Source organism: Rhinichthys klamathensis, unplaced genomic scaffold (genome assembly GCF_029890125.1).
Source record: "Rhinichthys klamathensis goyatoka isolate OS25496 unplaced genomic scaffold, OSU_Roscu_1.1 h1tg000312l_1, whole genome shotgun sequence".
NCBI classification, from domain to species: domain Eukaryota; kingdom Metazoa; phylum Chordata; class Actinopteri; order Cypriniformes; family Leuciscidae; genus Rhinichthys; species Rhinichthys klamathensis.
In genome coordinates, this window is record NW_026606830.1 from 671,768 (window position 1) to 688,700 (window position 16,933).

At 37.6% G+C, this 16,933-nt stretch overlaps 1 protein-coding gene across 5 annotated transcripts in view; it reads left to right on the top strand.

Moving 5' to 3' along the window:
- lrp1bb (low density lipoprotein receptor-related protein 1Bb) overlaps window positions 1-16,933 on the top strand; it is a 339,454-nt gene that overhangs the window by 290,474 nt on the left and 32,047 nt on the right. For all 5 annotated transcript variants that reach the window (XM_056271238.1, XM_056271233.1, XM_056271236.1 and 2 more), the window contains 9 exons: window positions 3,517-3,639; window positions 8,131-8,312; window positions 8,522-8,721; window positions 9,261-9,449; window positions 9,842-9,990; window positions 10,106-10,199; window positions 11,614-11,730; window positions 12,259-12,378; window positions 14,497-14,616. In XM_056271238.1, the coding sequence (XP_056127213.1) occupies window positions 3,517-3,639; window positions 8,131-8,312; window positions 8,522-8,721; window positions 9,261-9,449; window positions 9,842-9,990; window positions 10,106-10,199; window positions 11,614-11,730; window positions 12,259-12,378; window positions 14,497-14,616 (1,294 nt within the window). The remainder of the gene's footprint in view (window positions 1-3,516; window positions 3,640-8,130; window positions 8,313-8,521; window positions 8,722-9,260; window positions 9,450-9,841; window positions 9,991-10,105; window positions 10,200-11,613; window positions 11,731-12,258; window positions 12,379-14,496; window positions 14,617-16,933) is intronic.

Sequence of the window (16,933 nt, forward strand, 5' to 3'; positions counted from 1 at the left end):
CCGGCCTGGCAACAAGACGAACACTGGCAACAATATTGCAATATTTATTTATAAATTATCAATATTAATTGCGATACTAAAATAATCTACATATCACTTTTTATATGGACTAGTATCAGTGGTTCTCAAAGTGGGGTCCGCGGACCCCTGGTGGTCCGTGAACTATAGCCAGGGGGTCCGCGAAATAATTTATAACAGCCTACCGTTTTTCCCGACTATAAGTCATCTTTTCTTTAGCATCTGAAAACTTGCTATTTATTCCAAAGTGACTTATATAATGCATTTAATGTCAAATAATAAAAAAGTAGGCTCTTAAAGGTTTATATAGATAGATATTCTATCTATATTTCTTATGTCTGTGCGTCAAGTATTCGCTGTATTTTGGTCGATTTTTGGGCACGTGCGCCAGAAAGGAGACAGAGACGGCAGAACGCGCATCCTGTTGTGTTCTTTATTTTTAAAAGGCATGACATTTTGTAGTCATTTTTAATGTATACACAAATAAAAAATAGACACTTTGCCGTTTTGAATGATGTACTCTTATCTGTATGACCACACCACTGCTGAGGAAAAATCCAAGTGTTCGCGCCGGCGTCTCATGTGCGCGCACAATATGTCAGTTCTAGCACTGCTAATTTGACATCAAAACCTGTTCATTATCAAAATAAAATACTCACCGAACTTATAAAAAGTTCTGCTTAATTTAATTTGTCTGTTGTACACTATGAAGGCAGAGACGGTCAATCATATACTGTCGACTTGCTGTTGTTCCAATCTCATTTCTCCAAATGTGAAGATGCTGATACGTGTAGGCCTATATTGGGACTGAAGCATGAAGCTTTCTTTACATAAATAGTTAAGCTTCCAAATGTTAGGCTACATCGCAAATCTGGAAACTTTGGACCGAATGAGAGATGCACGAGCCCAACGTCTGCAGTTTCAGTTTCGATTCAACTTAATTCGTTTAGACTTGATGTTTTAAATAAATGTTGTCTGTATACTATTATTATTTGTATTATTATCTATTAATAGTATTATTTTTCATTCTTGTTTTGTTCTGAATACCATTAATTTAAGGATTTGCTGTGGAGTGAGGGGAAGTAGGCCTACTACGCCTCAAGAACGCAACAAAGTATTACACACTCAGGTCCAACTTATTTTCTGGAGAATACAGTAAATTATAAATTTGTGCATAGGGACAGGGTCGTATACCCACAATTGAGGTCCCTGAGGTCCGGGCCTCTGTAATTTTTCTATGTGTAGCCTATAATGAAAGTTGTGAAATAATTGCCTAATATTAACTCTAATTTGGTGCTGCAAGGATATTAAACATTGCGATGATAACTGACCTTCTCATCTGAGCGGTTTCAGCAGACTAACAGCGCTCGTCAATGTCAATGTTTGAGTCGGAGATTAAATCAAAGTAGGCGGGTTTATGTTCACAGAAGCTGCAAGCCGAGCGCGAATTTCCGCATGACGCTTCAGTTATTCGGTCATAAAGTGCGAGATGAGATGTAAATCGCTAAACTAAACAGCTGTTTTAGATAGAAGTTTTAAACAAACGACAGAAACAATCAGTTTGCAAAGTATCAACCGGGAAAGGAAATATAGGGGATAGCGGGGCACAACGTAAATCCCAGTTGTGCAAGTGGGTCATGTTGTCACACTGCGTTACAATGAATATGTTTTGAACTATGTTGTATAGCTGTGTGTTCGTTGTCAAACTCAAAAATTAGTTTATTTTTAATTGTTTTAAAATGCCATTATTTTATATGAAAAAGTTAATAATTGTATTTTATTGAGAAAATATTTTTGTTTGTCTTGTATATTTGTTTGATTAGATCAGATAACATTTTAATCTGTCATATGGTCATGTTACAATGTGCCCCACCTATGGGACATGTTGTCACATTGCACTTCCATTCTTTCTGGGTATATCAAGAAAAAAGTACAATTTTTGGCCTTAAAAACACCTTAAAATGCACGTGTAGATCAAGAAAATCTAAAATTCCTCGGGGGGCATGCCCCCGAACCCCCCTAGCAAGTTCACTTTTGGGACCTCAGTAGGCTATTTAGAAATTCCTGCATATGACCCTGGGTGGAGACTATTTGTGTCAAAATATTTCATTAACCACTCCCACATTAACTTTAGGCTCAGTCACTGTTATAAATATGAGGGGGTCCTTGGAAATGTTTTTCCCCTGTAAGGGGTCCCTGGCTCCAAAATGTTTGAGAACCCCTGGACTAGTTAACTGACACATTTTATTTCAGTTTAACATATTTTCCTCTTATACAGCTCTTTTAGTATTATTTTTCTAAGAAATTAACACTTTTATCCAGCAAGGATATTAAATTGATCAAAAGTGACAAAGACTTTTACGTAGTTACGATATATTTCTATTTCAAATAAATGCTGTTCTTTTGTGTTTTCTCTTCATCAAAGAATTAGCACAACTGTTTTCAAGACTGAACATAATGACTGTTTCTTTATAACCAAATCAGCACATTAGAATGATTTCTAAAGGATCATGTGAAAATGAAGACTGGAGTAATGATGCTGAAAATTGATGGGAAAAATTACACTTAAAAAAATAATATACAGTTATTTTCACTGTATTTTCGGTCAGATAAATGCCGCCTTGGTGAGTGCTGCATAAGCGACTGAAAAAATAGTTTAATTTGGCCAATTTTTTAATTTTAGAATTCAAACTAACAATTTTGAAACTAACGTTAGAAACTAACAATTTTGGCGATATATACAGTAATAATTATAGATAATGCTTTCTCTATACCTGTACGGCCTTGCTATAAATATACCAGACCTATTTGACCTGTATGGATCTCTTATTTGTGTTTTCACTGATGTCACATGAAAGTTGTGGCCCCAAGTTAACTGGAGGTTCTGGCCACAAGATAAGGCAAAAGGTCTTTGTGGGTCTCACAGTGCTGATGATCTGATGGGGATATCAAAGCTTTTCTTCATCTGTCATCATGTCCGTCTTAACAGCTGGGATGAAGTGGGCAAAAGAAGGGGGGCTAGTGAGCGATAGACTGAGTGACAGCAGCCTGACGTGAACATGACAGTAACGAATGTACCGTCAGGATTCCCTCTGAAGGCTCTCTGAACTGCTTCCCTGGATTCTGAAGCCAGCATCCACGTGCATCCACCGCACACTGCGTCCTCTTCCAAAATCAATACGATGAAGAGACATCAAAAGAATTGTAGTCTCTGTATGTTTCGTGTCTGTAGTACATCCTTGCCAGATCCTGTCGAGATAAGCGTACGCGGAAGTAGCTAATTAAGCCCTCAAGCTAATTGAAAAGCAGAACAAATGCCGAACATCTCATTCTTTTTTGTTCTGCATAGTTGATCCATGCGTACTGACTGTGGCTTTTACCCAGCTAATGCATCATGCTGACTGCGCTAACAGTCCCATTTGTTGTGCAGTCCATCTCGTGTTGTTACTTAATTCACGTCTATTACCTCTATGCTGTGTTTCTTTCTGACTCCTGTAGGGCCTTAACAACATTATCAGCTTAGATTTTGACTACAAGAAGGAGTTCATTTACTGGATTGACTCCAGCAGACCCAGCGGCCGAAGGATAAACAGAATTCGCCTGAACGGCAGTGACCTCAAGGTACGTCTGATTTCTTATTTAATTATGGTGGGTCACCAAGGACTGAAAATAACGCTAATAGGTCTGGACTAACTGTTATACGGCATGTTAGCAACAGGGATGCGATGAAAAGGTCTAAAGTCAACATCTGAGTATTAGACATCTGTAGTCATACAGCCATCAATATAAATGCTCTTTTTAGCATTATTTGAGGGACTCATTAAGGTCACATGGTTAGCGCTTAGATGCACATCTCTGCCGTGTACCTGCTGAGCAACACTTTGCCCCATCTCATTAGCTTCATTGCAGGGGCCAAGAGCCTCATTTGGCTTCATTACACAGTGTTGCCCCCTCCTGATTTATCACCCCTCCTCAGCACAAGCTAAAGCCATTGGAAATTCATTAGCATTTGTTGGTGTAATCTTCAGAATTTGGGAAATAGAGACAATGCATGCTGGTACAATATGTTTAGATTGGTTAGGAGACCTTTACCCATCATTCGCTGGGGTTATAATGATGCGGCTCTTTTGCGGAAGAACAATTTAATTGATAATTTTATTAATACATTATTTAGTGACATGGAGACGCTGTATTATTTTTTTTCTCTCACTATATTGGAGACTCATGACAATAAACGGACTTTGACTTAATATAAAAGTGTCTATTCTTAACAATGTCATAGGGGAATTGGAAACATTATGATGGACTCTAGTCCCCCCACACAATCATTTTTCACCTTTCTAACTTCCAGAAAGCGAATCAGGTTCATCAGCACATCAAGATTAAAAAACAGCTTCTACTCCAATGCCATAAGACTGTTTATTAACATTGTTACTTCTGACACGTACATATGATTCCTTCACACTACACACTCATTTAAACTTAGTCATATCTCATCTCACATCGCTTACCGTAACCGTTAACGGCTTTGTGCCATTCTACCTTGAGAATTCCTCCTATGTTGCTGCTGCATTTGAGTACTCATGCTATTTAATAGGGATGGCCCGATACCATTTTTTTTCAAACCGATACGAGTACGAGTATTTACATTTGTGTACTTGCCGATACCGAGTACCGATACCGATATTTCTACCGCAAAAGTAATAGGCTCCCAGAAGAGAAGAGGACTATTTTAGAACACAGGTTAGAAGACTGTTTTTATTTTCTTCTCTGCTTGTTTTAACAAGTCTAAAAATAAATAAAAATTAGTAAAATAATAAATGTATTAACACACAAACCACTGTTAATTTAACATAAAAGCAAGCAGGCTACTGCGTGCATGGTCTGGCATGACTGAATTTGCGCAAGTGCGCTCCCTTAATAAATCCTAAAAGCTGACAGTTCATCGCGATCTCACACATCTCTGTTATTATCAATGAAGCTGACTGCACAATCAATCTTTCATAATATCCACACTTTGTTTGTTATAATTAGAGAATTTGCCAGCATACAGAATTCAGCACTGAACAAAAAAGTCCGTTTTGAGCGGTGAGGGGAGTCTATCTTAAATGCTTCTGATTGGCCATTGCGTTCAAGAAATCAACACATATGTCTGTGATTGGCTACATCGCTCAACGCTGTAACCATGTTATGAATAGAAACTCTGTCCTGTAAATCGTTTCTATTTTGTTGTAGTTGTTCTTGTTGCTTTTCTGCAAGAGATGAATAAAAATCTTTTAGTTTTTATGTTTTATTCATAGATATTTCTAGTTTGCGGGAGTCCCGCGAATCGTTTTATTCTCCCGTAACCCGCACACACAGAGTGAGTGCATTACCGCCCGCGCGCGCGCTCGGCCATCAGATCTATGATGCGTCTTCAGATGTTTAACTAGATTGCTGGTGTTAAACGATGTACTTTCTTTCCCTCCTCTCGACACCTTAGCTGAACATAACTCAGTCTGCCTTGCTGTTGTCATCATCCCTTATCTTGAAATGAGCCCAAACCGCCGACATTATACTTTATGCCTCAGTTCACCTCGACAAAGCACTCGCGGCGGCCAGTTTCGTTTTGCAAAATGTACGTGGTATCGGTGCGTGGCATCGGTGAATTTTTATGAGTACGAGTACGAGTATATTAGGACAGTATCGGCCCGATCCCCGATGCCAGTATCGGTATCGGGCCATCCCTACTATTTAATAATTTAAATTATGATTTGCAAAATATACATTTATGTATACACTTTTACATGCATCCTGCCTTTATGTGGTTCCTCATGGCTATTTCTGTGTAGTTTTTGCTTGCACTGCCTTTTTATTTTTGACTTTGTATGTTTTTAGCACTACGAGAAGCTCCCCATACATTATCCATAATTAAATCATTGCCTGTTCCTTCAGTTTGAAGCATGACCTGTGCAGTAAGTAAGAGATAATATGCAGTCTCTTGGACATTAGAAGCCACTTTTATCAACCTAAATGGGTTTATTTTGCAATAATGACTAGCTGACTATACATTATTCTGCTTATTATTTATCATCTTACTTCTTCTAAGGACAAATTGTGTATTACATCATAGAAAAGAACCGGCCTACAACAAAGATATTTATTTTTTCGATATCTATTTATGCATATTTATTACCACATAATCAGCTTTTTTCAGACTTTGGATGCAGTATTTTGCACAATTGATAAATGGAAGCGAAGAGAAAGTTATAAGACACCCGCTAGCAAAAAGAAATTGGAATCTGGGAACAATGCACCATGGGTTTGATTTCTGTAAATGATGAATAACTCTTGCACTTGAGCATGTTTGGCATGATGCCTCAGGCAGTGCCTTTGGTGTGATTCAATAAGGGAATTTGTCTATTAATATGTAATGGGCCAAAGTTGACATGCTATTTTATATGGCCTTATTAGTAAGCATGCTGAACCAGTACAATCAACTTTCAATTATTTAAGTGATCCGTTTTGGCTCTGTGAATGTGAATACTATATCTAAGTTTGTATTCACCAATTAGGACACATGCCATAACTAAAACCCTTCAATAATATCTAAAAGGTGATTTTAGCTATCATGCATATATACACGCATATATACACACACACACACACATCGGGTGATTTCAGGGTGATAGGGACACTTTTTACCATTGAGATGACTTGGAAAAAATGTCCCAATCAACCTGAAATCACCCCTACATATATATCTCTTAAATGCATGAATGTTTCACTAGTTATTTATATATTTGGGTCTTTAGCGACACAAATCTATATCTAGCATGGATGCATTATTTTATTATTTTGTAATTGTTATTACAGTTGTCACAAATACATTTTTGCCTCGTCATTATGGTGGAGTGTAGATTTATGTGGGAGAAAAAAGTAATTTAAAGTAGTTTAACAAAGCTGCAACATAGCAAAATGTGAAAAAAGGGGTACAAATACTTATATATTGCAGCTATTCTGAGAATCTTTCATCATGGCATTCTGTGCATTCAATGTTTATATATTCAAATGTTGACATTTTAAATGAGTTTGCCTTTCGTTTCCACACAAGACGATCTTTCAAATCAGTGCTGGACCAGATCAGTAGAATACCAGAAGCTCTTTCTTTCCCACTCGGAATATTAATGTTTCCCCTCATCCTCTCATCTGGAGGCACTTTCCTGATTGGGGAAATGTTCCTCAATCACTGACATTTCAGAGAATTTTTCAAGCTCAGCTTTGCTGGAATTACTCCTGAAGGGAGTAATTCCAATTGTCAATTGGCATGGCAACATATGCCCTGTCAGATGACGATGAGAGAGAAGATCTCAAAGCATGTCATGTCTTGCAGTGACAGATTGCAAGAGTCGCCATTTTTGACAGTAAAGTTTGTTTCACAAGTATGCAATGGAATATTAGCATTAAACGGGTAGAATAACTTATTAAAAGGAATAGTTTATTCAGAAATTAATATTCTGTAATTATTTATTCACCCTCATTCTAAACCCAAATGTCTTGCTTTCTTCTGTGGAACACAATAGGAGGATTTTGAAGAATGTTCTGGTCACTCATTTCTATGCAATTACAATGAATGAAGACTGAGGCTTTTGGGAACCAGATCATTCTGATTTAAGATATGAAACATCCCATAAATGTCACAAAAGTCATCATAAAAGTCATCCATCTGGAACAAATTCTTCTGATTTGCATCTTTTCAGCGAATCACTATCTAGTTTGGTCATAATTCATTCATGAATCAGATTGATCTGGTTCTTGAGTTCAACTCTAGATACATTTCTGTTACTTACACAAAGCTGACTTCAGAGGACTTAAAATATAGTGCATCGAATGGACTACTTTTAATTCAATGTTATGGTGATTTGCATCCTGTTTTGAAGCTTGAAATCATGAAATTCCCTCTTCATTGTAATTGCATGAAAAAGAGCAATGAGTCCTTGACTACTCAAAATCAAGACTTTTTTACTTATTTACTTAACACCAACATTCCCATAATCCTACTTGCTCATTACAGAGATATTATGTGATCAGATTATAGTGACTGATCGGAATAATACTTGTTTGCTTTATTAGATTGTTCACCGAACAGCTGTGCCAAGCGCACTGGCTGTCGACTGGATTGGAAAGAACTTGTACTGGTGTGACGTGGAGAGAAAGACGCTGGAAGTGTCCAAATCCAACGGTTTATACCCCACCGTCTTAGTGAGCTCTGGCCTGAAGAACCCCACGGACCTGGCTCTGGACGCTCAAACCGGGTACAAATGCTTCCTTTTCAAATTTGCACAATATCCTTTCTACTTTTCACCATCAGCCCAGGGAGACTTCATTTTGTCACGAGAAAAAGAATGAATGCATAGTCCCCCTGAACAATGGGAATAGCTATTCTCTGTTTAAAACAACTGTGATGAGATTGTGTCTCATGTTATATGAAGTTCATGGATGAGGGTCACTCTCTGTCCCTCAGGTATGTGTTCTGGATTGACTGCTGTGAAAACCCTCACGTCGGTCGAGTTGGCATGGACGGCCAAGGCCAAAGCGTTATTGTGAACAAAGAGATCTACAGCCCCTCAGCTCTAACCATTGACTACACAAACAAGAGAATCTACTGGGCTGATGATGATCACATCCTTTTTGCCAACATGGACGGTTCTCAGAGGCACCGGGGTACAAAATTAGTCTTAAATTTGTTCATTTTCCATGTATTTGATTGCTACCATAACAAGGCAGAATTGACTTTATGCACAGCTGCACTACTTCCTGAACTTAAGCCAGCTCCTTTATTTCCTGTCTTACATTATTGGACACACTGATTAATCCAGGTGTGTCTGATTATTGTTGCTATGACTACTGAGGTCAGGCACACCTGAATTAATCAGTGTGTCCAATAATGTAAGACAGGAAATAAAGGAGCTGGCTTAAGTTCAGGAAGTAGAGCAGCTGTGCATAAAGTCAATTGGATAAAAGAAACTTCAATAAAGCCTTTTAACAGTATAATATTGCAAGACCACAATCTCCTGTGTATATATGCATAGCATATGCAAAAAGAAATCAAAGATATGTTATTGTCCATTCGCAAAAGTTAAAATGTGTATTTCACTTGAGAACAGAGAATTTGAGAGTTGTTGGATAATGATTTTGATTAAATCACTTATGCAGTAATTCATCTTTAATGATGGTGCATGGTATGATGCTCTCTACCTCAGTACCTCATGACCACATCCAGGGTGTGATGGGGCTCACACTGTTCGAGGACTTCATTTATTGGACCGACGGGAAGTCCAAATCTCTCCGCCGAGCTCATAAGACCACCGGTGCTAATGCTGTCGAGCTCCTAAATTCATGGCAAGCCATTAAGTCTGTCATTGTCTACCACCCACTGCGCCAGCCTGAAGGTAGACACGGTTTCAAATAAATAGTATTTTAATTTTATGCTTGGTTTGGCCAGAAATGAAAATGCTTTCATTATTATTTTTTCACTCTTACACAGCTCTTGCCATTTACAAACATTTAAATCCTATTTTAAATGTTGTTCTGGAAGACTTGGAATGTTCCAAAACGTAACATTATATTATATTATATTATATTATATTATATTATATTATATTATATTATATTGTATTATATTGTATTATATTATATTATATTATATTATATTATATTATATTATATTATATTATATTATATTATATTATGGATTACTTTTGTACAATATGGCAAGAGCTGCGTAACTATTCCTTTAAAATGAACTATTTAGAAACAATGCATTTATATCCCCTTTTTACAGTCCCAAAACACCAATGTCAAGTGGCCAATGGAGGTTGTAGTCACTTGTGTTTACTCTCTCCTGGTGGAGGTCACAAGTGTGCCTGCCCAACTAACTTCTACTTGGCCGCCGATAATAAGACATGCCTGTCCAACTGCACAGCCAGCCAGGTCTGTAAGCAAAAATGATGATTCTATGTCATTAGTCGGAACTGCAAGGATTGTTCCAGTTTGTGTAACCCATAACCAATTGACCTTTTTCGCTGTGTTGGACTTTTTTTTGCAGTTCCGCTGTGGAACGGATGAGTGCATCCCCTTCTGGTGGAAATGCGATACAGTAGACGACTGCGGTGATGGGTCTGATGAGCCTGCGGATTGTCGTGAGTGCTCAGCTTCCAATGTTACCCAGCCTACAGTGTCTGCACTGTTATTTTTGTTTTGAACAGTCTGTAATATTCATGTGGTGTTTAAGAACAATCCAAAAAGCGTGTGGGCCACATTATAAACCTCATCAGCCTCTCTTTACAAGTATGATTCTGTTTTATATGCCTAGTTGCCACAGTTACACTCATATGAGACCAGCCTAAAAACTCATCTTTCCAGAAACGTCACCATTATTGTGTTTTTGTCATACAGATTAATAGGGAGGCCTACTTGTGACAACTATGATTATAAAAATGCAGGTTTTGGTCAGACAACTTTGTTTTTCTTGTTTTTCACGGTTCCTGTAAGCTGCTCAGCACTCTTAACTTGGGTCATGAATATTAATTACATTATGTGATCTTGTGATTTGCTGAAAGGCAAAAACTGGAAGATGAGCACAAGCCATGTTGGATTACAGTTTATTGCTTGCATGTTCGTTCAAAACAACTGCTTGGCAGAGACTTCAGCTTAATCTTAAATTCAGCATGACATAGTAATACACACCTTATCTTTTTTCTAAATGCATGCAATTGATCTTGTAGTGAACGACTGATCCATGTATATGCTTTTTCATTTATTTATTTACTCTTTTACCTTTTTATTCAGATTTTTAGTCAGAATGTCATACCTCAATCTTTCGGTGAAACAACAGACTTCTCAATGGTGATGCATGCCGGACTTCTTTAATCATTTTGTTTGCATAAACCCCGCCCTTTTCTCACATTCAGATCTGCGTCCGTCCAATCAATAGAACCAAGTCCCTGTCCTACTTTTTCTTTTCGATAATCCGTTTCACTCAGATGTATGATTATTGCTACTTCCGTTACATTGCAAGTACTAAAGTCTTTGTTTTTACACAGTTGACGACAGTATCACAAAACAAAATGCAGTGGTTATTTTCCAAAACAAGAGAAGAAATTCTGTCATTTCTAAAACTGGCTTCGCCACCAGTTATAATGGCCTCTGATTGCACCAAATGCCAGTGCTGTTATACACTGTATGAAGATGAACTAGTTCACAGCTTCACGCTAGACTGACCTTTAAGTTGCGGGAAAGGATGAACTTTTGTTCTTTCATTTCTGTTTCCCAGTGAGCTTGTTTTTAGATTCACTTTGTGTCTTGGTGATTTACTTGAGCAGTACAAACAGAAAATGACAGGCTGCCGATGGCTGCTGTTAATAGGTGGAACCTCTGTTGTTCGATAAAGTGCAGGGGGTATTAAATATTGTAGAAGTGCTTTTAGAGAAATAATGGAATGTGGGTTGACCCGCCCATTTCAGGCAACCTCACGCAGCTCAGGTTTAAAACGCATACCTATGCGCAAATTGCTTTGAATCCTCCGGAGTTCACTGTTAATCATCATTTTTGCAGCGGAATTCAAATGCCAGCCTGGCCGTTTTCAGTGTGGCACTGGCCTTTGTGCCTTACCTCCCTTCATCTGCGATGGAGAGAATGACTGCGGGGACAACTCAGATGAGGCCAACTGTGGTGAGCAGAATAATACATAATGTACAAAAGCTGTTCTTAAATGCCATGTTCTTATTGACAGATCCATTGCTTTTCCTCTCTGTGTGAGGCTACCGGGTCTTCCTTGTAGAATTCGGTTCCTGTGAAGTATGTGGCATGCATGAGCAAGAAAAATCTGCCTGGAATTTTCATCAGCAGCAAATCTTCTTTAGCACAGCTGTCTCTGAGTGTTCAATTATACAGACTATTGCTGCTATCAAACGATCAATATCCACTTTAGAAGTATTAGAAAAGAGTACATGGTATTTTGTCATTTAACGATCGTAATCGGGATGTATTGGGCCAACATGGATTTACGATTCAAGACGTGTAGTGCTTTTAATACAAAATTATATTGTTCCTCTTTCATCTCAGTTTTATTCTTATTGCATCCCGAAGCATTTCGAAGCAACCAAATATGACCGGTATATGGATGATCGTGTTGCATTGACCCAGCATGATGATGTATCTAACGGTTTTTCTCACTACAATGTCTCCCCCCATTTGCAGATACATACATCTGTCTGTCAGGACAGTTCAAGTGTACCCGAAAGCAGAAGTGTATACCTTTAAATCTTCGTTGCAATGGTCAGGACGACTGCGGGGATGGCGAGGATGAGACAGACTGCCGTAAGCAATGCCATGACACTCTGTACTCCCTCCATTAAACATTTAACAATAATGGGCCTCATTCTCGTAAATTAAAGGGTGTTGTGACAGAATTGTTCAAACTCTGGCAAATTTGGCTTTTAATGATCCAGACTGACAAATCTCAAATGTGGCTTTTATCCCGCCACATGAGTTGGCTGGTTGGGAGCTAAAATGGTAGCCAGGTGCTTATTAGGTATTCAGGGAGAAAAGGCTCTTCCCTTGGAAAGGTAGCATGACTTGTCAGCGATAAGAGTCACCTGGGGTGGAAATGTGCATACATTTTTAGAACATTTTCTTTAACGCTTTTTCGACTAAACATTTTGTCCAACAGTGAACACATTATGCGTTACAAGAGAATTCTGTCATTTGTATATTTTTCTTTTTCTTTTTTCGGAACAGTTAAAGGACATTTCCACCACAATGTAATTTTCATCACATCTTATTTAGAAAGGACTGTGGTGGAAATAAAGGTGTTTTTGGGGGGGGTTATATATAAAACGGCAGGTGGCTTTTGTCTGGCTAAGGTAATTTATTATGTTATAAAGATTTAAATAACATTTTCAAATCCTATTCTGTGATTTAAAAAAAATCTACCTTTTTTTACCTTGAGTTTTCACCCGTTTCATATTTCATCTCAGGCATGCCTCATTTTACTTACACTTTTGCCTGCTTGATAACCAAATACACTCATTTTTGCTAGTATCAAAGTAGCTAGTAGCAAATTTGTTGTTCCATTAGTGGAGAAATTGTTGGTCAGGGTCCCAACTTAGGTCATTTTTGTAAAAATGTATCTAAGCCATAAATATTTTACCATATTGAAATGGTTGTTATGTTTTACTCTTTGTAAGATTATAGTATATATATATAATCTATTATTAAGACGTTTGATCCAACATCTAAGACAGATATTTGAAAAGTAGGAGAAATCTATGATGATGGCATGGTAAAATGCCTTTACAAGGATTTTTATTTGACCGTCATACAAAAAAAAAAATCATACTTTCAATCATAGTAAAAAAAAAATTTTTTAAAAACCCTGCAATAAATATATATATATAATTGGGTGTCATTCAACTCCCAACCTTGATTAACATTTCTAGGTTGTCATTTCCTCCATTCTTGGGTGGTAATTGCAGAAGACCTTGTCATAACGTAAAGAAAGTGAAGATGTCAATTACATTATTCCTTTCTACTGAATCATGGTCATTATGTATCAGGGCTCCAGGCTAACTTTTCCACTGGTTGCACTGGTGCTACCAACTTTCTCAGTTGGTCGCACCCGCATATGATTTGGTCGCACCTTCTTTTCTTTTTCTTTTGCTACATGCCATGGGATTAATCAATGCATGCTGATGAATAGTGGTCTTAATCTGCATACCATAGTTTTGCACTGATGTAAAAAGACTGACAGTGACACAAGACCTCATGTTATCAAAATGTTTTAATCTTTTAACTATCAAATCAAAATATTCTCAAAAAAAACTATTAAAAAGTTAAAAGTAAAAAGATGACTGTGAAAAATAGTAGTATTTAATTAAATGCATGTATGGTGAGATTACTAAATTTCATTTATGATGAAATTCATTGTCATGTCAATTTGTGCTCATTTTGACCAATAAACTGCAAGTGTCTTGCGGAAAAACATTGTAGCCGGAACTACTTTTCTCCGTTAATGTCTAGGGCGAGTCACGCAGGCACTGGGCAACTCCGCAGCCGAGCCGACCCGACCCCGAGATAAAATAGTCCGAATATAAACACTTATTATAGGCGTACCGTAGTGATTCAGGATAAGTCAAAAACACGGTTTGGAAAATGGATTCATAATGCACTCGTTCATTTTGAACATACGGACTGCAGCAGCTGCTGATACAACGGCGTTCTGTTGCGCATGCGTGAATTTAACTGAGTACTGACCATCCACTCGCACAAATGCGACCACATAAAATTTGAACTCGCACATTCTCAAAAAATGGTCGCAGTCTGGAACCCTGGTATATGAATGACCTTTACAAGTACAAGAAGTTGTATATGTTTTTTCCTCCCTCGCACTCTTACAATAGCTTATCCTGCGATTTCCTCTCTGTCTTAATGTTCCAGCTGAGAGCACTTGTTCTCCAGACCAGTTCCAGTGTAAGGCCACCATGCATTGCATCTCAAAGCTGTGGGTGTGCGACGAGGACCCGGACTGTGCTGACGGCTCTGACGAGGCCAATTGTGGTGAGTGGCCACAGTTATTATTCACAAATCAGAGCCTTGGTCAGCCACACGCGCAGACCCATCTGAAAGTCTGATTGAGGCTAATGTCAATTCTATGTGTTCCCACAGTCTTCTCTCTCTATGATGAAGTGAGGCCAGCTTTAATCATGAGCCACTCGGCTTTTATTAGCTGTGGCTTGTAACAATTCCCCTGGGCCTGTTTTGTTGCCTGAATGCCTGATTTAGTTTGACAGTGGTACATCAGCGGTGGCCTCACATATTGCGTTCTTCCTCGGCTATGTGTTCCAGACATTTAAAGTGCCGATGCACCAGCAAAACAATTTCTGAGGGTTCGCTGGACGTAATTTACTCCGAATAATTTTCTATACTCTATATTGAACAAGCGAGCTGTGTACCTCATTTTATTAGTACCACTCGTTTGATCTATACTGAAAATATAGAGATATACTTCAGAGGTTTACCTAGATGTCTCTATAGGCAACTGCCTTCTATGACTGAATCCTCGTTAAATTGTAAGCTCATAAATGACTGACTGAAACTCCGGGCTGCATATAAATAACATTCAACACGTGAAACGGGGGAGACTTTACTCAGTAGATTTCAATAGAGTTTTCCCATAGCATATTGCTAATCTTAAAACACAATACTCTTATCAACACAAAACTATTTGCTGATTTATTTCTTTCTTTTTTTTCCAAATACCCTTCAAAAGTTTGGTGTCGGTAAGATTTTTTTTTTTTAATCTCGGTAAGTCGGTAAGTATTTTATGCTCACCAAGGCTGCATTCATTTTATTAAAAATACAGTAAAAACAGTAATACTGTGAAATATTATTACAATTAAATTAAACTATTAAAATGTAATTTATTCATGTGATGGCAAAGCTGAATTTTCAGTCTTCATTCAACATGATCCTACAGAAATCATTCTAAATGCTGATTTAGTGCTCAAGAAACATTTCTTATATTATAAATGTTGAAAACAGTTATGCTGCTTAATATTTTTATAGTACCAGTGATACATTTTTTTCAGGATTCTTTTATGAATCTAAAGTTAAAAAGCCTGTAAATTTTGATCAATTTAGCTAAATAAAACTATTCATTTCTGTAAAAAAAAAAAAATTACTGACTATTATTTTATTATACTAAGTTATTCTCGGGAATGCATAAAGAAAATGAATGTAAAATAATTACATTAAACATACAGTACAGTATCTCATTAATATCATAAGTGCACAACTCTAAAATAAGTTTTGTAAAAGGGAAAAAAGATAAAAGTGTCTTTTTGGAACATGCCTTGTTTGTCTGTTTGTAGTCAGCTCACTAGGTTTTAGGTCAGAGCCATAGTCTTTTGAACCTTAATCATTAGACTATACTGCACGCTGATGTTGTTCTTTTTTACTCTAACATCATTGTAGATCAGGGAGAGGCAACGTCGATCCTGGAGTGCTGCTGTCCTGCGGAGTTTAGTTCCAACCCTGATATAAACTCGCCTGCCTTTAGCATTAGCAAAGCCCGTCTACGGAGAGCCTGGCCACTCCCTATTAAGTCCTATTGTACCGAATTTTGGTTGTAGTTCCACCAGAGTTCCACTGGGGGCGATCGTCCGAGTGCAAAATGAATGGGAGTCAATGGGGCTAGACGGCTAAATTTGTCTCTTTTACCCGATTGTCATTGAGAAATCTCAGATTTGAATGTAGGTTCTGCAAGTTCAACATGGGTTATAGGTCGAAAGTTGAATGAACGAGTGCTTATGTCCTTTCGATTTCTTACAGGTTGAGTTGTTGTTGCCCATAACACGCTAGCATTTTGCTAATGGACGCTGATTGGTCAGTGAAGGACTGATTACGACCAGAGACACCGCTTGATGGCATCGTGGCATATACGATATGGTACAACTACAATGCAGTGCAAATAGTAAATATAAGATACAGTGAGTAATAGTAAATAGTTTAGTCAATAAAATAAACAAACAGTATACAGCAAATAAAATAGTAATGAAAAGGCTATATAAAAATATAGGCTATATAAAATAAAATGACACAACCCTGTCTATTTTTGTTAAATTTCAGTTTTATTGATCAGTAAGAGACATTATAACAGTATTAGTAGCCTAAAAGGTATAATAAGTTATACAAGACAATAAATAAAGTAAACCATTCAGACACAGCAGGATACAACGTTAAAATAGCCAAAATATAAAGTTATGAAACTTCACTTTGCCCTCAGCCAAAACGATTTGCCAGGGAACAAATGATACGATTAATGATACCAAAGATCGCCCGTTAGATATACACAAGACGAATTATATCTCATGTT